Source organism: Drosophila willistoni (assembly GCF_018902025.1).
Source record: "Drosophila willistoni isolate 14030-0811.24 chromosome XR unlocalized genomic scaffold, UCI_dwil_1.1 Seg143, whole genome shotgun sequence".
Classification (NCBI taxonomy): Eukaryota; Metazoa; Arthropoda; class Insecta; order Diptera; family Drosophilidae; genus Drosophila; species Drosophila willistoni.
In genome coordinates, this window is record NW_025814056.1 from 8,918,612 (window position 1) to 8,940,079 (window position 21,468).

The window sequence follows — 21,468 nt, forward strand, 5'->3', positions numbered from 1 at the left end:
CTATACTAATTGTGGCGTTTGCATTCGGCTGTTACAACGTGACCTGGCGATGTTTTGTCTTCCTCGATATATACACACTTAGAGAAATGCTTTTATTACTTTTCCCGTTGAACATTCTTTTTCATTATGACATTGGTCATTTCACCATTGTAATGGATTACATCGAAAACTGATTTAGAGGGAATCCCAATTCCTCGATCTGCTGATGATAGTCTGTTTGTTTTCCTTATTTTAAATCTGTCATCTACCTTTAACTGCAGTACGAACTGACCAACTATACAAATTGTGGCGTTTGCATTCGGCTGTTACAACGTGACCTGGCGATGTTTTGTCTTCCTCGATATATACACACTTAGAGAAATGCTTTTATTACTTTTCCCGTTGAACATTCTTTTTCATTATGACATTGGTCATTTCACCATTGTAATGGATTACATCGAAAACTGATTTAGAGGGAATTTCAATTCCTCGATCTGCTGATGATAGTCTGTTTGTTTTCCTTATTTTAAATCTGTCATCTACCTTTAACTGCAGTACGAACTGACCAACTATACTAATTGTGGCGTTTGCATTCGGCTGTTACAACGTGACCTGGCGATGTTTTGTCTTCCTCGATATATACACACTTAGAGAAATGCTTTTATTACTTTTCCCGTTGAACATTCTTTTTCATTATGACATTGGTCATTTCAACATTGTAATGTATTACATCGAAAACTGATGTAGAGGGAATCCCAATTCCTCGATCTGCTGATGATAGTCTGTTTGTTTTCCTTATTTTAAATCTGTCATCTACCTTTAACTGCAATACGAACTGACCAACTATACAAATTGTGGCGTTTGTATTCGGCTGTTACAACGTGATTTGGCGATGTTTTGTCTTCCTCGATATATACACACTTAGAGAAATGCTTTTATTACTTTTCCCGTTGAACATTCTTTTTCATTATGACATTGGTCATTTCAACATTGTAATGTATTACATCGAAAACTGATTTAGAGGGAATCCCAATTCCTCGATCTGCTGATGATGGTCTTTTCTTTTTCCTTAATAAAAGTCTGCCGCCTACCTACAACTGCAATAGGAACTGACTAGCTGTACTAATTGTGGGGTTTGTTCAGTAAGACTGCGCTTTCTGTTCTTATGTCTTCTTACGGATCATCTTAATTGGCTTCCTATTTAAACTTTCTTCCTAATTAAAAGAAGCATTTCTACTCCTTATCTAACATTTTTTGACACCTTTGGCATTATGGGTCTAGGTGGTGGATTTCCCTAGCATCATAGCAACCTACCCGATTTTACAAGACGTTACCCTATTTATAACTTTCTCCGTCTGGATTATCCAACATAATACTTTAGTTTTTCGATGATCGGTAGGCTAGTCCAACGTACTATTTTAAAGGGTACATTTAGGAATTGTTTTTGCCTTCTTAGATTAATTTTCCCATATGTTTATGGGCTGATACAGTCGAATTCATTTAAAGCGTTCAGTTAAAGTGTCGAGCTCTTCACAATAATCGCAATTTTTGGTGACATCTTCTTCACATAAAGATAATGGCAATAAGCCAAACAGCTAAAACTTTTCGGTACAGATCAAAGAACATTATTTTGGAATTTTGTGCAAAAATAATATTAAACTTGTTCTCTCATTGTCTAGTTTAAAGTGGTTATAAATATTGGTTCAGTTGTTAGAGCAACATGCTTTAAGGCCTAACTATTTTCATTTGAATCCTGTGAGGTAGTTTTGGAACTCTTTCCCCCATGAAATGATTGGGTTATATTTTACCTTGGCTTTTTTATGTATGTGTAAAATGAATGTATACCTAGTATTACGTACATATGAATATACACTTATGTACAAATCTCTCCTATTTCTATTTGAAAGTATTCCCTATATTGCCTTAGCCACCAGAACTTATATAAATTATTTGAGCCAGTTTGGTTTTCCGATCTCCAATTTATACTTTGATATGGGAGATGTTCTGGGGTCTTACCTGCCTTTCCATAGGCTCGCATCAGTCACCCCAAGGAGAGGCTTTGCCAACTAATTCTTCCAAATGTTTTTCTTTTTTGTGTGATCGTTGCAAGATGCAGAGATATGTTAGTGTGTTGGGCAAACCCAACTTTTTAAGTGCTATCTTTTTAACTTTATCTGGTGTGCCTTAGATGGAATCTGTTTCCCGACAAAGTGCAGATTTAGGGTGGAAGCATTCGCATTCTGCGAAACCTCTGGACATTTGTAGTCTGTTTTAGTAGCTATTCTCCATATCTGCAGAGGGCGCTAAATCGTTCGCCGTATTTTATATCTGTTGCATTTAAATTGGGGGTTCAAAAGTTAGGCGCTTGACAAGTGTTACTTATTCTGAGGAGGTTAGTCTAGAGTTACGCCTGCTATCTGAATGGATGGTTTAAGGTTGTGCTCTTAATCTGCCAGTGTGTTGAGCTGTTCCTGTATACCTTTTACCGCTTCAGAGCGGCTTTTAGCTTTCTGGAGATATAAGTTGAGGTTTACATACATATGTGGTACTTTAGAGCATAATTAGTTTTTAGTAACTACTTAATGACTTAACTATAAATTATCAAAGATTAGTCTATAGATTTGTAATGAGATCGTGCAGAGATCGTGCAGATCGTTTCAATTAGATCACTTCTCATTCGTCTTAAGAACGTCTTAGCTCTTTGTTCATACTTTTTTTCTGCTTCATATGGCCTATTGTCTTTAAGTGTTGCTCGTCGTTGCATCGTGGCTGCCTTGCCACATCATCCTATTGAGTGTTGCTTGCCACATCGTGTCTTGTAGAGCACTTGCCGTATCGTCGATAAACAGCTGTTCTCAGGTGGTCTGGCCATTTGGCTTTGAATCACACAATTATTCTACTACGTTAATATTTATTATGTAATATACCAGCCACTTATTTAATTTATGAATATTCTCTTAATTAATATAGCCACCAGATTTTCTCTTTCAATTTGATCACTTGGTCTTACTTGTATCTTGTATGTTGTTATACATTTTATTTTATCGTTGTATTGCTATTTTATCCAATATTAGATTATATTTTGCATAGTTTAGGTTATTTGCCATTCTTTTGAGTTGGCGTAGCCCTGCTTTGTCTTCCGATGCATACCTTGGTATTCTAAAATTGTTTTCAAACATTTTAATAAAGTTTTTGGATATCTGGAAATAGATAATAAGAAATGACTTTCATTGTTAATTATGTGCAAGTATATGAGCTTAATTTGAATGGAATTGTTATCGGATGCATAACTTTTAAGTATCTTGGCGTTGTCGAGTCTTTTCTTTCAAGTTTGACGCACATTTCCATATGCTGACGACGACGACGATAATGATGATGACGCAAAAGGGTCTTAAGGGCCACCTCTACCCAATCGAATTTCCATTACGCATCTGCATGCTGTCAGATAAGAGGTGGGGAGACCCAGTTAAGCAAAAAAAAAGAGAAAAATCACATAGCTGTCACTGCTGTTGTTTCAGCTTGAACAAACTTGGTCAATTTGCTGCCATGTTTTTGCGCTGTTTTTGCCTTTTTTGTTGTGCTCTTTGGCTTGCTTTTTTCACCATTTTCCCTTGACTTTGTCCATGTTACATAAAGAGCTCTCAAATGTATGCTATAGAAATTCTTTTAACAAAAATATTCCTTCAGCAAAGCCAAAGTCACTATGTTTCTATGTACAGACATATATTTGACCTAATTTCATTTCCCTATACATATGTACATACAGATGCATACGTACATACATATGTATATTATGTGTATATTTTAGATATTATATACATACATCCGTATGTAGATTTGTATGAGTGGATAAAACGTTTCATGGTACTCAATGGAATGTTTCAGTTGATATAGTAATTTTTATGTTAATGTAAGACAAGACGTTTGTCTATAACAATCGTCAATTGTTTTTAATTTTTGTATACTTAAATGCAGCTGAAATATTTTATGAACTGATTTGGAAAAAGCAAGAGATTGTTCAAGTACACTATATGTATATGTTTGTACATTGTTTATCAAGTTAATTGTAGAAGGACTTCCGAAATGAATTAGTCCAAGGGCTTCAACACATACGGAACTCTCATAAAAAACTTCAGTTACATTGTAAATGTCAAAAACAGTTGCAAAATTAGTTTGTTAATTAGCTCTTCACTTTGTCACATTCACATAGCAAAAACAGATGTACCCACACTCCTCTTTCTCACTCTCTCTCTCTCTCTCTCTCTGTCTCAATAAAACAGTCAGCCAGCCAGCACCTCCTTCCAAATTGTTGGGCATCCCTACATGTTGGTTACAAGCTCCAAGTTCTGTCAGGCGTGCGCAGTTTATGCCTTTTAGCTGTGTGTATCTGTTGCCCGCCCACATAACTCACATAGGCTCCGCCCACACACAAAGATGGTTGCCAAAATATAGAACACAAAAAAAAAGGAATACAATTCGTGACGTCATTACAGCATATCAACATACCAACACACTCTCACCCACATATAGATACATTTACATAGCACAGCATACATATTTATGCTGTATAAGGCCATGGTATACAAACGGCTTTTGGTATTGGTGAAGGTTATGCAAGAGCTCTTTCTCTGCGCTGTGTGTGTGCGTGTGTGTGTGCTGTGTGCGGGCAGCCATTTTGTCTCCTCTGGCAAAAGCTTCGTAGGCAACCCAAACGGATGCTGTTGTTCATAGCTCCGCAGATCGTCAGCGAGTATAGGCTGTTGTTCCTTCACTTTACAATTTCACTTAAGAACCCAAGCTTAACACAAAAATAATAAAAAATCAAGTATAAAAATTTAACAAAAAACAAGGAAGAAAATCTCAATAAAACTACTAATCAAAAGTAATCCCAGCATTTGCTCCGTCCTCGAGGTTCGGCGTTAATTACAAGAGATTAAAAGACAAGCAAAAGCGAATTAAAAGCAAATAACGAAAAAGTCTTCGTTCCCCAATCCCAAATCCAGAGAAAATCTCTCACATATAACTAGTGCGTGCATTTTGAATCGAGAACTTTGTAAGTTTTGTAGAAATTCGCATCCAACAAAAAATAACAAGAAACATCTTCAAGCAAACTCAAACCTCACTCGCCCAACTCGCCAAAAAAAAAAAAAAAACCGTCCATTTAGTCTTTGTTGTACTTCGTCATTTGTTTTTTTTCTACATTTTTTTATTCGTTTTCTCCTTGTTGTTCTGAAAAATTTAGTCAAAGTGAATTTTTTAAGGCAATACGTCGACGATATCCGCAGGATAATCGGTAAGATATAGCCAAAAATGAAAAAAAAATATACCAAACAAAACAACAAGACAAACCAATACACCAAAAAGAAAATACAGCAACAACAACATCAACAAATTAATAATGAACCACAGCACAGACAATTAAAAAAAAAAAGATTCTGGTTATTAAATTCTGTTTTGTTTATTTCTTGGAGTTACATAAGGTCCCGGGCAAGGTTTTTTCCATTAACTGCAGCTGTCGCGCTGTCTGTATCCTTTACACATACACCCACACACAGATACACAGACAGAAACACCTACACCTAGACACATAAACATACACACACACGCATATATATATAAATATATGTATATATATATATACTATATATGTATTGTATACACAGAGACGCGGGAAATTAGCTTAACGTCTACTGCGCAATGCCAATTCTTGGTATATAACATCGGTATATAGAATCGTATGTATTTGTATATACAGGATGTAGGTATATTACATGGAGTGTATATCTTCTCTCTCTCTCACTGTCTTCCCCACTCCCCCCCCCCCCCCATTTTTCCTGCTTAACTCATTCCATAAGTTTGCCCTTCACTTGTCCTTGCTCTGACTCTGTAAAAATGATTCTACCATCCATACGAACCACCCAACCACCCATCGATCGATAGCATTTTCAGCTATCCGTTTTCACACATTTGCATTTTGCACATTTGATTATGCAATTGGCTTTACATAACACCCACGACTAGTTAACACTACTCTAATCTAAAAATGCATTGTTCTTCTACTTCTTCAGGGTCATTTAGTTATCTTAATGATTGCATAACATAATGATGATTTAATCAATCACTAAAATACTTTGTGGCGCTTAAATACTTACAAATTTTTGTGTCCTTTGTCCTTTTTTTTTATTTTTTACAGAGGAGAAAATGTCGCTCAATCCGAATGGGTATAAACTCTCCGACAGGACGGGTAAACTAACATCATATGGTAAGTTAATATAACCAATAAATTATTTCTTTTATAAGTAGTAACCTCAAGTATAATAAAGATAAGGTTGGCATTACTTTCAATCTGAATAGAACCAAATTTTTTGTCTATACTTTTTTTATTTTTCTTTAAATGATTTGGTAAACATCAGAAGGTACTATCAAACCTATCGTACTCAATAAAGTTTCAAAAGCCAAGACAAGAGTTTTCACAACATTATTATCTCGAGCTAGGAAGTCCATTTGATAGTTCACTTGCTTGTCCTTGTGGAAAAGGCTCCAATTTTCAGATTAAGGTCTCGGATTAAAGCAAATAACTACAAATAAGAATATACATTTCGATTTTCTTATTTTTATTTTTATTTTATTTTTGTACTTTTATAAGGATTATAATATCAAATATTGAAATTCTACTAAATCTATTCCAAACTTAATAATTAATAGTCTTAATATTTTATAACTAAATAATACTTTGGTAAGAACTAAGCAAAATCATTTGTTTTATTCGAACTACTGTTTTCTTTATAGATTTTATATACATTTTGGTCGGAATCGATCTACTCGTGTTTCCGTTTGATTTTTGAACTTGAAACATTCCAAATTAAATTTCAAACAATAAAAGGATTTGTAACTGAACCTAATATAAGCCAAAAATCTATGCCCACCTAGCATTTTAAAGTTTGTTTGATCAGAATTCGCCTTAATGAGACTCTTCTGAAAATGATTATTTTCATACTTGATTAAAAAAAGCCCCAAAAATTTCTTCATCATGTGCCTAAAAAATAATTTATATTAAGTACAACCATAAAATGTAAGTCTAAATGGCTAAAAAAAGAGTCGAAACCGTTTAAAAGAAGTAATCATATTCACCTTACCAAGTAGAGTCCTGGAACAAATGCGAAACAAAACAGAAGAAGAAACAAAAGGGTGGAATTAAAAAGGAGGAGATGGGAATATGTAGAAAGTTGTTTTATTTCCACATACAGAATAACGTACAAACGCGAAATAAAATGATTTAATACATAATAATTTTAAACATGACTAGGATACCATTTTCTGCTGACAAATAAAACATTTGTGATCAGAAAATGACTAGGGATATAAAGCAGAAAGAGTCCTCCAAAAATAATTGTTAAGAATCTGAAATTTTCTAAAATTTTGGGTTGGCAGTTACACTTTGCAAATTGAAGTTTCAATAATTTACGGAAATAGAGATTTCAAATTACGTAATGTTCCATTTTTTATGTGTTGATAAACAAATAATTTTTATAAAAAGCGCAAAATTTGTACAAAATGCTAAAAAATGTTTCTAACATCAAGTTGAATTAAAGAAAACAAAAGAAATTTTAAAACCTTAGAAAACAAGACAAAGCAAGAGTTGATTCTTAGGAATAGAATAAGAAAGAAGACCAAATAATTCCTTTTCAATTTCCATTTCCACGCGAATGCCAAGTCAAATGATAAAAGATTACTGCTCATGTTTAGTTCCGGAATCGAGGCAAGTTTTCCATAAAAAAATTTATTGGTGCAATCTTTAGAACCAATAATAATATTAAAAAATGCCAGATAAAAAGCATACAATGTCATAATCAAATATAAAATGATGGTCTAACGAATTAAAATGAAAATATTTAACTAAAAAGCATATATACACTGAAAGTTCTAGTTTTAATTAAGGTAACTCCATCGATATTTGCAGATGAAATTTGTTTGATTTTGTTAATCCTTGGATACATAAAATATCATAAATTAAGTAAAACAAATTTCATTGGCCACTCGAAAATATGTTTTGCGTACATATTTATGCTTCACATAGCAATTGCAATTGTATTTGCTAAGCAAATAATAAATGAGTGCAAAACTGACACTGACAAACAAAATGCTGCAAAGGACATGCACAAGGACACATACACAGAGACCTCTTGGAGGCCACTTGGCAAACGCTTGCTGTCCAGGACACTCGTGTCCTTGATAAATTGCTGGCCTCGTTCAAGCATGAAACTACCGAATGTTACCGTGTAACAGATTTGCCTCACCAAAAAGAAAAAAGCAACGAAGGAAATAAGAAAACAAGAGCATGTAGATATATATACGAGTGTGGAAACAAACAGACAAACAGAGGAAAAGTCAAGCGAAAAAGCCACCACCAGGAGGCAAGAGCCAGGACCTGGCCAGACGCGTGCACAAAATTGAAAGCACAACAAACATAAACCGTTTAGTCACAGGATATTGCGCACGCTATGTTCGAGTCCTTTGCGTTTGGCTTGTGCCAGTGCAAGCAGGACAGAGACATATGCTCGTGTGTGACGGCTGTGTTTAATACTCCTGCAGGATCCATCTGAGCCAGGAGCAGGGTTGGACCTCGTGTCGCCGTCGTCGTCTGCCGTTGACATTAAGCATTCTGAAACCCAAGCACATTAAATTTTATTTAACTTTGAGTTAAACTTGTGGAATTTCCAAATTGCTACACAATTTGTCTGGCTGCTACAAAAATTTCTAAAAACTGTCCTCCCACCACCACCCCCCATCCTAAATGCCCAAGATGCTCTTTTATTATTATTATTTCAATGTGGCAATCATGCGCAACGTTAAGTTTCCAATTGATTTAGAGCGGGTGTTACGAATAGAATATGATGGGGCCATGGACGGTAGCCCAGAGTTGAGCCCCGGGGCTTGGGCGCTTAGTGGCCAACATTAATTTCATTACAAAGCCCTGGGTATTAATTGCAGCAGCCGCAACCACAGCAGCCAACCCATCCACCACTCAACCACCACACCCATCCCCACCCGCTGAGTGTAAAGTTGTGTTGAATTGACCTTGCCCTGGGCCAGGCAAACTCCTGGCCACAGATGGTTCGTCCCATTTGTTATGTATTTCAAATTTCATTTTACATCATGGAGAATACAAAATTTGAAAAATTAAATACAAATAAATTTAATGTTAAGTTAGTTTGTTTAAACCTAACTTTAGTGATAACTTCTTTTGAATATAAATTGCGATTTTGTAGAGAATATGTTTACATTCGACTATGTAAACATAAATTCAAAACATCTATGTATATATAAAGTTCAAATTTATCGAATCGTTTTCAAGGACGAACCGATAACAATTCTATATAATTTTTAAACTTGATGTTCTCAATTGTCAATAGCAATCAATGATAAGTTCTTACTCAAAGTAAATGATATTGTTCCGACTTCTATTTTTGAATAATTTAGGAAGAATAACTTAAAATGAAATCGACGGAAAAGGAATTGTACTATCCTATTTAAAATTTGGTCGCACGAAACGCAAAAAAAATGAACGTTTAATCTAAAATTTTAGTTCTTTTAGCAATTGCTTCATGATGATTTTGGTGCTTGACAAATGAGATACCTTGTTGAAAATTAGATAAGGTCAAGTGTTTATTTAACGAGTTTTGCCTCCAAAATTTTGTTGGAAATTTCTAGTCTACGTTTTTTTTCTGACATTTAGTTGCAACTCCGTTTAAGCCAATCTAGGACAATTTTGGAAATTTTCCTTCAAAATTTAATTAACCTTAAAGTGAGAGGATCGAAAATATACAAAAAAGTATTGGTCGAGGTCTTTATATATTTTATATGCAAATTTTAATAAAATTAACACAGATTGAAGTTGTAAATGGTACTTAAAAAATAATATAAACTAATTCCAACTAAATGAAATTAATAAAAATACTATGTTGTTTTGTATTGGAAACAAAAAGGTCGCCAAAACAACCAAATTTTGTATATATTTGTTGGCAATCAAGACATATTCTCTAACCACATCTGTTTAAAACATTAGAATAGGAAGAAAAGATAAATTCATCTAATACTCAAGGGATGTAGGTTGAGATCTACATTGATAAAGAGAAAATTTAGAAATTCTTTAGTTTCACACGATTTAAAACCCAAATAGCTATAATAGCTCTCAATTTTAGTCGCGGACAGCTCCGCAGGCGCACAACGATTGTAGCCGGAGGAATTTTTCAATGTCAAGAGCATGATTTTCATACAAAATCCGTTTCTGCAGGCGGACAAAAATATTGGAAACGTGGCTGTTCGTCCACGTGAGCTTTTACTGTATTGGCTATTTTTATAGTTTTAATCGAAATGATTTAAAATCACTTTTAATTTAGTACAATGATCCAAAGTAACACAAATTTTAGTAGTATAATGCCTAGAATATAAGATCACAGGACATCATTTTGTAAAGATCATGCATTATACAAAGAGTTCTACCAAGTCTTACAATTAGTTAAAGATGTGATTTTTCCAAATATAAAAGCTATTTAAAACCAAAACTAAAACATATCAGTCTGAGATCATAAAAAGAATGTTGAGATTTCTCTTAAAGATTTCACAATTTCAACTATTTAGTAGCGTCATTTTATAATTAAATTTTCCCCATGACCAAACTCTAGAATCTAGGGATTATCTGGTTAACTCACTCCCCTCCACCTAGTGAAATCTGGCTTGGCTTTTTTTTTTGTGTGCGGTGTGTTTTTATGGCCTTCTGATGTTGATTTTAATTTTCCCCCAGTTGCGGCCCACACTCGAACCGCAAATTATCATAACAATAATAACCATATATCATGATATGTCTGTGAAGGCCTCGCTCCTGTCCAAGATAAGAGACAAAAGTCATTTTGGCTGTCAGCAGTGGCGCACGCTTTCATTTTTTATGATAAACGCAATATATACCGATAAGAGAGAGTGTGTGAAAGAGAGAGAGAGACAAAACTCATTAGACTTTTTCTTGGTATTTGTGTTTTTTTTTTATCAGATCTCTTGCCTACAACAGTCACTGCAGGAGCTGAGACACGTGAATTTCTATTGAAAGTTGTTGATGTGCTCTTGGATTTCGTAAAGGCCACCAATGATCGAAATGAAAAGGTGTTGGATTTCCATCATCCAGAGGATATGAAACGTCTCCTGGACTTGGATGTGCCAGATCGGGCATTGCCGTTGCAGCAATTGATTGAGGATTGTGCCACCACACTGAAGTATCAGGTGAAGACGGGTAAGTTTAGCATATTTTTATTTGGTTTTTTTTATCAACTTTTGGAGCTGTTTATTCAGTTACCACACACAGACACACACACGCATACACACACCTAAGGGTGGTAATTGAAAATTTGTCTTTGCATAAATTTGCATAGCATATGCTTCTTGTTGTTGGTTTTTGATGTGTTTCGGCAAAAAGCGTGCCTGAAGGACTTGCGGTGGCATTAGAAAGGGTCACCAAACAAAGTGTGCAGTCTTGTAGATAAGCACATTAGAGAGACAGACAAATAGACAGACAGACAGACAGACAGCAAGGAGACACAAGAGGCAAAGCCATTTTATGGCCCATTGAGCTGTGCGCTCTTTCAAACATTGTTTACACCTTTCAAAAACACTCACCATAAGGGCTAGACCTCCCCCCCGTCCCACTCCCCATGTCCTTACCCTCTTCAGACCTCTTTCTATAATCAATCATAAATCAGGTCACACAAAAAAGGGTTTAGCTTTTACAGCAGCCAAAAGTCATTCGCACGTTTTAGTTTTTTTTTTATTTTTTTCTGTGTCTTGTTTGAATGTCCTTCTGATTAATGCCAGGGGCGGCAACGGCCAAGACACGTGACCGCAATTGTGTTTGGAGTATCGATAATAAGCGTATTTATGTACCGCCACCGCCATCGCCACCACCACCAAGAACCCTCCAATCGACCAGCCCCGGATGCTGTGGCCTTGTCTCGGAAACTGGCGAAACTTCCGTTCCTCTACTCCCTCTACAACCCTCTGATGGGAAATGAGACGTGGTATATACAGGTTTTTTGATTTTCTATGCTTGGGAAAAATTGAATTAAAACTGTTCCAATATATTTGCGCTTCACTTATGTATGTAATCAGAGTATTTTGATTTCATTACATTTGCCAGAATGACAGAATGAATGTAATTTAGTTAAGGAAATAAAAGAAAAGTTTTGTGGCTTGTTTGCCTTTTACCTAAGAATCCAGAGAACGAAAATATTATTATGATATGGAAAAGTTTTGACTAAATATACTTTCAACACACATTTTTACTATGTTCTCCAAGATCGAATCACAGAAACCTATGAGTGGAGATCGTCATTTGATCCAAGACTAAAATTATATATTTGGATTACTATTCGATTTTGAAAAGTTTTTCAATCTTATGTTTAAGCTAATGAATTTTACTAACTTTCAAGTTTCATACTTATTTTTCAAATGACTTTTACATTTACCTGTAAGTTATCAGAAAGAAAAATCTTTTTTTTCCCCATTCCACAGTTGTTTGTTTTTTTTTTTCTTCTTTTTTTTATGGCACAAGGCAAACATTTTATTTGCGCCAAACTGGCTTGATAAGAATCCCATTTATGATCCATAATCTTACATAATGCCTATGCTGCCAACCCAAAAGGGAACATGATATGCGAATGCCAGGAGGCATCTTCCACAGACAACGACGAGGACGACGACGACTCTATAAAATAGGAAGAGAAGTAAAGAAAAGTTAGTGAGAGGGGAAAGGAAAGCTTTAATCAAAATCCGTTGTTATTTTCTGACTCGCTGCATTCCTGATCCTTTGATGCGAATGAATGACTGCCACTCTGCTCCTGTGTGCTCCAGTCTGGCAGCCTGCTATCCTGATGGTCGACAGTTCCTAAGCCTGGTGTCTACTAGGTTGTAGTCGAGGGTGATTCGCCTTGAATGTCTCATGGCAGCTGCGGCCACATGGGCAAATTGAAATGTTTCTTCAATGCCAATGCTGCTTGCTCCCCTTCATATAGATGGGTGTGGGTGTGTCTGTGTGTTGGTTTGGGTAGGTGGGTGGATTTAGCCTTGTGGGCAATGGGATTTTAATCACACGACTTATGGCACTCAAGATGTGAACTGACAGACGACGAAGGGTTCGAACTTTTATATATACTTGTCTATATGTGTGCTTTATGGTGTGGGCTCATGGGATGTTGAGGAGGGGATTTTCGACAGCTTCCTGATGCTTTTGAAAGCATTTTGTGATTTTTCGTGGGAGCAAGTCGCAATTAGCTGCAATAAATGAGCAATTTACAGAGGTACGATGGCAGAGATTACTGCAACTTTTCAACTGGACTTTAGTATGTGTGTGCGTGTGTTTGTGTGCCTGTGAGTGTGTGTGGGGCTATGTATTTCTTAATTTTGAGCTACATTTTCGTTGTTGTCTGCCCTTGAACGTATGCACTTCCGTTATCCTGACCAGTGAGGCGTTCGTCCTTTTGCCTTTTGTTTTCTGCTAGAAATATTTTTAATAAAACAAAACGGAACAAAAAAAGAAATACACAGAAATGTAACACACTTGGCGGCGGCTGGAAAGGAAATACAGCTGCCAGGCACATCTGTTGTCAGATTAGGTCGACTGACTGACAGCGAGACAGAGATCCAGTCAGCCCAGCCAGACAGCCATGAGTAAATGGGGAAAGGAAAGCATTTTCAGCTACATTAAGCAAGCTTGAACTTTAATTCGAAGACTCATATTTGGATCCTTCTTTTCTTTTCTCGCAGGACATCCTCATTTCTTCAATCAGCTATCTTGCGGATTGGATCTGATCTCCATGGCTGGCGAATGGTTGACCGCCACTGCCAATACGAATATGTTCACATATGAAATTGCTCCCGTTTTCATTCTCATGGAGAATGTGGTCTTGACCAAGATGCGTGAGATAATTGGATGGTCAGGTGGTGATTCGATTCTGGCACCTGGTGGTTCCATTTCCAATTTATATGCCTTTTTGGCTGCTCGTCACAAGATGTTCCCCAATTACAAGGAGCATGGATCTGTTGGTTTGCCCGGCACACTGGTTATGTTCACTTCGGATCAGTGCCATTATTCGATTAAATCCTGTGCCGCTGTCTGCGGTTTGGGTACAGATCATTGCATTGTTGTGCCCTCAGATGAGCATGGCAAAATGATTACATCCGAATTGGAGCGTTTGATCTTGGAGCGCAAGGCCAAAGGAGATATCCCATTCTTTGTGAATGCCACCGCCGGCACTACGGTTTTAGGTGCATTTGATGATATCAATGCCATTGCGGATATTTGCCAGAAATACAATTGTTGGATGCATATCGATGTGAGTAAACTGGTAAACTGGAAATTTCCTACATAATTACTAATCCTTATCCTACAGGCTGCTTGGGGTGGTGGCCTAATGATGTCCCGCAAGCATCGTCATCCCAGATTTACTGGAGTTGAGCGGTAAGTTCAATGAATACTATAAGTTTGAGAGGGCAGATAAATTAGAAACCAAATTAAAATACAGTTCTATCTATAGTTAATAACTAGATAATTTTACTTCAATATGCCTTTCACTTGAAAATTTAATAAATCGATTAATCTTATAAGATCACATATTTATTTCTGAATTTAAGCAACAAAATAAGAAGCACTTTGCAACATCTTTCAATTGTCTCGAACTCAATTCCGAAACTCATTCATCATCCGTTCACCATCTTGTTGTCCTCTGACGCCCTCATATTCTGAAGTCAAAACAAAAATTGAAATCTCTTGTTCATAGAGTTTAAATCTAAATGCTCCCAAATGGCCCGACCGCCCGCATGCAGTGCTCTCATCCATTCACTCCCATTCATCCTTTATATTCTACATACATATACATATATTCCCATCCCGTTCCCCCAACATTTTCAACATGTGGGAAAAATCTCAATTTGTCATTTAGTGCCTCCATCAGGTGTTCAGAGCTTACAGGGATTACAAGGCACAAGCCGAGTGCATTTTCGTTTAACACACAAATAGAACGCACCAAACCAACGAAAAAAAAAAAGGACAAACAAATGAACAAAGTGGATTTTGCTAGGCCTCGGGGTGACTGGGTGAATGGGTGGTATGATGGGTGGCAGCGACGGGTTGGGCATTACTTACACAACAATTACGCCAAACAATGCTGGCCAAGGACAAGGGCAAATAGAAAATACGAAAGCTGAAGGAAACAGCAACCCCTCACTCACTCACTCACTCAATCGCTCAGTAAGGAATTTTTAATTTTAAAGTTAAAACGTGAAATGCACTTTGGCAAGAACTCAGCCCCCCCCTCCAACCGACAGAAAATTCTTAAATTTCAAACTGCCAGACCGCCAAGTGCCAACTGGCAAGTTCCTGAAGAGCTTAGGCAAATGTCGTAAGTGCAGCTGTCGTATTGACAGCTTGTGGTCAAGGCCCTAGAGCTCCATTAAGGCCATAAACACTTTCAAATTGATTGGCTACCCCCACCCTCTTTCTCACAAATCTCTCAGTGATCCATCAGTGGCTATGCCATAGCAATTCTTTGAATGCAAATTGCGGGGCCCTTAATTGAATGGCTCTTGGTCCAATAAATTAATCATTTGCCGGCATTCAGAGGAGCTTAAAGAAATGTGATTAATGATTTTGTAGTAGGCGACTTGGATATACATTAAATTTGCTGAGTTTTAAGATAAAACTTAAAACAATCAAATCTCCACTTGCCGCAAAGTACACATACATACAACAAAAAACAAAGCATACTTTCAGGCACTCCATAAGCATCATGTTTATAGACACACACACACGCTTATACAGCCGCAGCCCAAGTGTAAATAGCTCCCCCAGGGATGTTTAGCTTGTCAACCCTCAACCCGCTATCCACCACCCACCTTCCTCTATCCTTCGTCCTTCATCCCAGCACCCTCATTCGTGTTTCGTTCTCAATTCAATTAAAGAGTGCTGCGGCTTGAAAATTGCCACAATTTATGGCACTTGCCTTGTCCTTGTCCTTGCCTGTGTCACTCGTCGTCCTCGCTGCAGGGGATGGATGGGTTTTGTGCGGCAGCTTAGTGTTAATTGTTTGTAATTTGTAATTGAATGCCCTTTTATTTGTTAAATATGATTTAACTGACTTTTTGCAGAGCCGATTCGGTTACCTGGAATCCACATAAACTGATGGGAGCTTTACTCCAGTGCTCGACCATTCATTTCAAGGAAGATGTAAGTATAGACAGAAATAAAATGAACTACAATGAAATAACTTTAGAAAAGGGCGGGGCTAACACAAGTTTAAGACTGTTTAAACTCTTTTTCCAAATTAATTTTAAGTTAGGCTTCTATTTTTAGTTCTCATTGCTTAACCCGCTGAACTCTAAATGGTTGGGCAAAAGTCTCTTCACGTATTCGAGTAATCAGTCTTTGAAATTTTGGCATTTTGCTACCCCAATTGGTTTTAGCTGCTTGCATTCTTTTGCATTTGTCCCAAACCAAATTGTTTGTCTAAAGAATTCCAATTGTGTTTCAAACAATTCGTAGTTATTTTGCCAGGGGTTGCCTTTTCATATATACCATACAATGTATGTATATATACATACATATATTGTATAATCATGGAACCTGATTTTGCGTCAAGTCACCCCATTTGAATTTTCGTTCGTTCGTTGGTTTTTTTTTTCGTATACATATTGTATGCCCGGACAATATGTTGCCAGACCATCAAGGTCCATTGGTCACAGTTGTTGCAGTCAGCTACTTTCTGGGCAGGCGGGAATTTTAATTAAATTTCGTTTTTTTTTTTAACTTGACTTATGAACAGGCGTTTTATTCTCCTTTATTGATTGTTGTTGCAGGGTCTGCTCATCAGCTGCAATCAGATGTCGGCCGAATATCTATTCATGACCGATAAACAGTATGATATTAGCTATGATACTGGCGATAAGGTCATCCAATGCGGTCGCCATAACGATATCTTTAAACTGTGGCTACAATGGCGTGCCAAGGGCACCGAAGGATTCGAACAGCAGCAGGATCATTTGATGGAACTGGTGCAATATCAATTGAAACGCATACGGGAGCAATCCGATCGATTCCATTTGATTATGGAACCCGAGTTGGTGAATGTCTCGTTCTGGTATGTGCCCAAACGTTTGCGCGGTGTGCCCCATGATGCCAAAAAGGAGGTGGAATTGGGCAAAATCTGTCCCATCATCAAGGGACGAATGATGCAGAAGGGCACTTTAATGGTCGGCTATCAGCCCGATGATCGACGTCCAAATTTTTTCCGTTCGATCATCTCATCGGCTGCCGTAACCGAGGCTGATGTTGATTTTATGCTTGATGAAATTCATCGTTTGGGTGATGATTTGTAAGCGAAAAAAAATCGTTATCGAATGGCATTAAAAACCAAGAAGTATCTTTAAGGTAACAGCATATCACTGAGGGAGAATGAAGTAAAATGAATTGATGAAAATGAGAAGAAAACCCAAAAAGAAAAACCAAAAAAAAAAAAAATGAAGAGAATATGAAAATTACATAGTTCCCATTAATCAAATGAAAATAATATGTATGTAAAAGTTCAATGTTCAATGCTAGCTGTTCCTTTTGTCCATACCCATTTGAGTTATCTTTAAGTGTTAGCCAGTGTTGGAAAACTGACTATATATATATATATATATATATATTAAAAAAAACGTGTATTTAAATGTTATACGAAATGATTGTTTTTTGTTTTTGTTTATCTCTTCATTGTGACTGTTTGAAAGTTAAACCATCTATATATACTATAAATATATATACAAATATATAAACCTAAATACATATATAATATATGTGAAAAAATATTGATGTGTATATTTATAAAGCTAAACAGAAATGATATAAAAAAAATAAATAGAAACCACCCGCCATACTCCGCACCACCAAAATCCAAACTCAATATGGATCTATCTGAAATAGTCCAAATCGAAACAAACAAACAACAAAACACTTAAAAATTCAAATCATTTTTACAACAAATGTTGAAATTATTCTGGTTGATCAAATGCTAATCTTAACATATCAAAAGTTGATGAAATAATCATTTCTGTTGATTAAGTTTAGACTATTTTATTTTTGGTTTGCAAATGATATATATAACTGGGAAATGAGACATATATATGAAAGTTAATAGACTTTGACAAAGTCTATGATGAAATTGTACCTTTATATATATATCAAAAGAAAAATTGAGACCTGTGCTTGTTAATTATTATATAAATATGGTTAGACGATTAACGAAAATCGTCTTGAAGCTCTAATATAAAACTAATTGAGCTATGAAAAAAGTCGATTTTATGTGAAATTTTTTGACCATATTTAGTCCAATTATTGAACTGTGCTATATACATAAATACAACATAAAAACGTATACATACATACATATAAACGAATTAGGCTTCAACACCAAATAGACTATATACATAGATACATACATGCATACTAGTTCCATTAAATCGGAGACTATATATATTTAAATATATCTGTCTGGTATTGAAGCTATAGCTGGAATTTAGTCAATGTCAATTAAATTCAATTAAAGAAAACAAATATTGTTTTTCTCTTTTCTTAAGTTTTAATTAAGTTTTGGATTGTTTATGGTTTATTAAGTTATTTTAAACAACATTTATTAAACCTATTCATATACATACATATACTAACAAAAAAAAAAAAATAAATCCAGCATTGTCCTGCATAAATAATGAGATATATACATATATGTATTTTAATGTGACGTTAACTAAGTTTACTCAAGAAACAAAACAGAAAAAATATTTATCAATTAATTTGCATTTTACTTATGTATAAATTGATGTGTATGTAAAATCAAATGAAATATTTATTCCAACATCTATATAAACCAATATATATATATACCCATATGTATATATATATATATATATATAAAGCAAGACAAGTGGGTAAATAATAAAGTAACCAAAGAGCAAAACAATCAGTCTACTCAGTTCAAATCTCTTAACAATTTTTAGCATTTAGGGGGGCTTGGTTTTCTTAAGAGCGAGTAAAACGTGTTTAACCGGCCAAAGAGAGTTCGAGTTCTGTTATCTTCTTATCTTTCCAGCATTCTGGGTCTTGTGAATATATTGAAATGTTTGTCATTCAACTAAAGAATAACTGTTAATTAATATGGTAAGTTATGTATGATTATAAATGCAGTTACAGGTGTTCCTAAGAAACCAATTGACAAGTTTACAATCAGCTTTTATTAAATTAATCTAAGAAAACAATTCTATTTAATATTCCTTAGAGCATCTATTATTCGGCATGATGTCTTCATGGTTTTTATGTTTACTTCTCCTATATAAAAGTCTGAAAATTCTTATGAGCTCTCAGTTATCGCCCTGGCTCTACGCTTAACGTTTGTTTCTGTTATTCTGTTTAGTTTGTTATACAATAAATTCATTTTAAATTCACTTAAAATGTCTCAAAGTTTTGTTCCAGTGCCGGTGGGCAGTGATTTTCCCTTGGAAAATTTACCCTATGCGGTATTCTCAACCAAAAACAATGTAAGTTCTCTTGAGACTTTTGGTGGGAAAAGTTCTTGAACTTGACTGGATTTTAGGTATTTTTCTAGATTGTTTTTTTTTTTCTTTATACATGTGACTTTGAGCCAGTTAGACATGTTGCCACTTGTTTTTCGTATATGGAAACCGCTTTTCTGTATAAAATTTACATAAATCATAGAACTAAACTAGTTTGTTTACACAAACAATATGCTAATTCAGTTTATGGTTAACATCTGGTATTTAACTTTGATAAGCCCGTAATATTTGTCCATTTTTTGCTCCATCCTGCAGGAAGCTCATCGCCTGTGTGTGGCAATTGGAGAGCATGTTCTGGACTTGAAAGCTGTCGCCCATCTCTATCCCTCTGCAGTGCAACAAAGTTTGCAATCAGAAACTTTGAACTTGCTGATGAGCTTGGGCCATGAAGCTTGGGACATAGTGAGGGCTGAAACCCAAAAGCTTTTGCAAAAGGGTTCCGTGCTGGATCAGAATCTCGATCTCAAAGCAGTGTAAGTTGCTCAATCAGATTAAACGAACTGAACCCTTTTCAACTCCAACATTTAACTGGATATTATTTCAGAGCTATTGTTTCCCAAAAAGAGATTAGTCTGCATTTGCCAGCCCAGATTGGTGACTATACAGACTTTTACTCTTCCATACATCATGCCACAAATGTGGGCATAATGTTCCGTGGTGCCGAGAATGCTCTTATGCCCAACTGGCGTCATTTGCCTGTGGGCTATCATGGACGTGCCAGTTCAGTTGTTGTCTCAGGCACTCCCATACGTCGGCCCCTGGGTCAGACGTTACCGGATGGGGCTGAGAAACCAATTTTTGGAGCTTGTAAACTATTGGATTTTGAATTGGAAATGGCTTTCTTCATCGGTGGTCCGGGAAATCAGTTGGGTGAATCGATTCCTGTGGATGAAGCCTGGAAAAATGTATTTGGTTTTACTCTTATGAACGACTGGAGTGCCAGGGATATTCAAAAATGGGAATACGTGCCACTGGGACCATTTACGGCCAAGAACTTGGGCACAACCATTTCGCCTTGGGTAGTGCCAACAGCTGCCTTGAAACCATTCCTATTGGACAATTTTCCCCAACAGCCAGAAGTGCTGCCCTATTTACGTCATAGTCAACCCTTCAACTTTGATATACAGCTCCAAGTATCCCTAAAACGTAAGATCCATCAACATTTGAGACTGAAACATTTAATTTACTCACCTCATATTACAGCCGCTAATGAGAGTGAGACTCTTATATCCAACTCCAACTTCAAGCATCTCTACTGGACGCCACTGCAGCAAATTGCTCATCACACAGTGACTGGCTGCAATTTACGTCCCGGCGATTTGATGGCTTCAGGTACCATAAGTGGTGAGACTGCCGATTCATATGGTTCACTTCTAGAGTTGTGTTGGCGTGGGACAAAGACTCTGGATCTCCAGAATGGCAAATCTCGTAAATTCTTGCAGGACTACGATGAAGTGATTATCCGAGGACACTGCGAGAAAAACGGCTTGCGTATAGGATTTGGTGAATGTGTTGGACAAGTTTTGCCAGCTCATCCTGTGCAGCAATAGCTGGCAATTCCCACAATATTCATATTCAATAATATCGTTTTGTATAAATAAAAATGGACTTAAGCCAGTTCGGCAAATGTTTACCTAAGTGACTCGCGCCCAAAATGGGCTTAAACGATTTATTTCGTAGTTTCAGCGGGATTATAGTTAAATATAGCTTTTTCCGTCTACCGTAGTGTGGCCAAATTTCAGGATGGTGTTGGAAAATACGCTAAATGGCGTTGCCAGATACGAAATTTTCTGTACAAAATTGGCGCCTTATTCATATTATTGCGGAAATTCAATTTAAATTAAA

At 36.3% G+C, this 21,468-nt stretch overlaps 2 protein-coding genes across 3 annotated transcripts; both read left to right on the forward strand.

Moving 5' to 3' along the window:
• Positions 1-4,708: 4,708 nt before the first annotated feature.
• On the forward strand, positions 4,709-17,531 carry LOC6645464 (glutamate decarboxylase). 2 transcript variants are annotated; one of them, XM_023177368.2, is made up of 8 exons: positions 4,709-5,032; positions 5,222-5,272; positions 6,173-6,241; positions 11,027-11,263; positions 13,789-14,357; positions 14,415-14,482; positions 16,168-16,246; positions 16,876-17,531. In XM_023177368.2, exons 3-8 carry the CDS (start codon positions 6,181-6,183, stop codon positions 17,392-17,394), a joined length of 1,533 nt encoding a protein of 510 aa, XP_023033136.1. In that variant the 5' UTR covers positions 4,709-5,032; positions 5,222-5,272; positions 6,173-6,180; the 3' UTR covers positions 17,395-17,531. The 2 variants fall into 2 exon arrangements, with proteins under 2 accessions (XP_023033136.1, XP_015033292.1); XM_015177806.3 differs by lacking the exon at positions 5,222-5,272.
• Positions 17,532-19,427: 1,896 nt separating this feature from the next.
• On the forward strand, positions 19,428-21,241 carry LOC6645465 (fumarylacetoacetase). The gene is made up of 4 exons (XM_002068344.4): positions 19,428-19,587; positions 19,879-20,096; positions 20,168-20,769; positions 20,827-21,241. The coding sequence occupies exons 1-4, from the start codon at positions 19,501-19,503 to the stop codon at positions 21,171-21,173; spliced, it is 1,254 nt and encodes a 417-aa protein (XP_002068380.1). The 5' UTR covers positions 19,428-19,500; the 3' UTR covers positions 21,174-21,241.
• Positions 21,242-21,468: the final 227 nt, after the last annotated feature.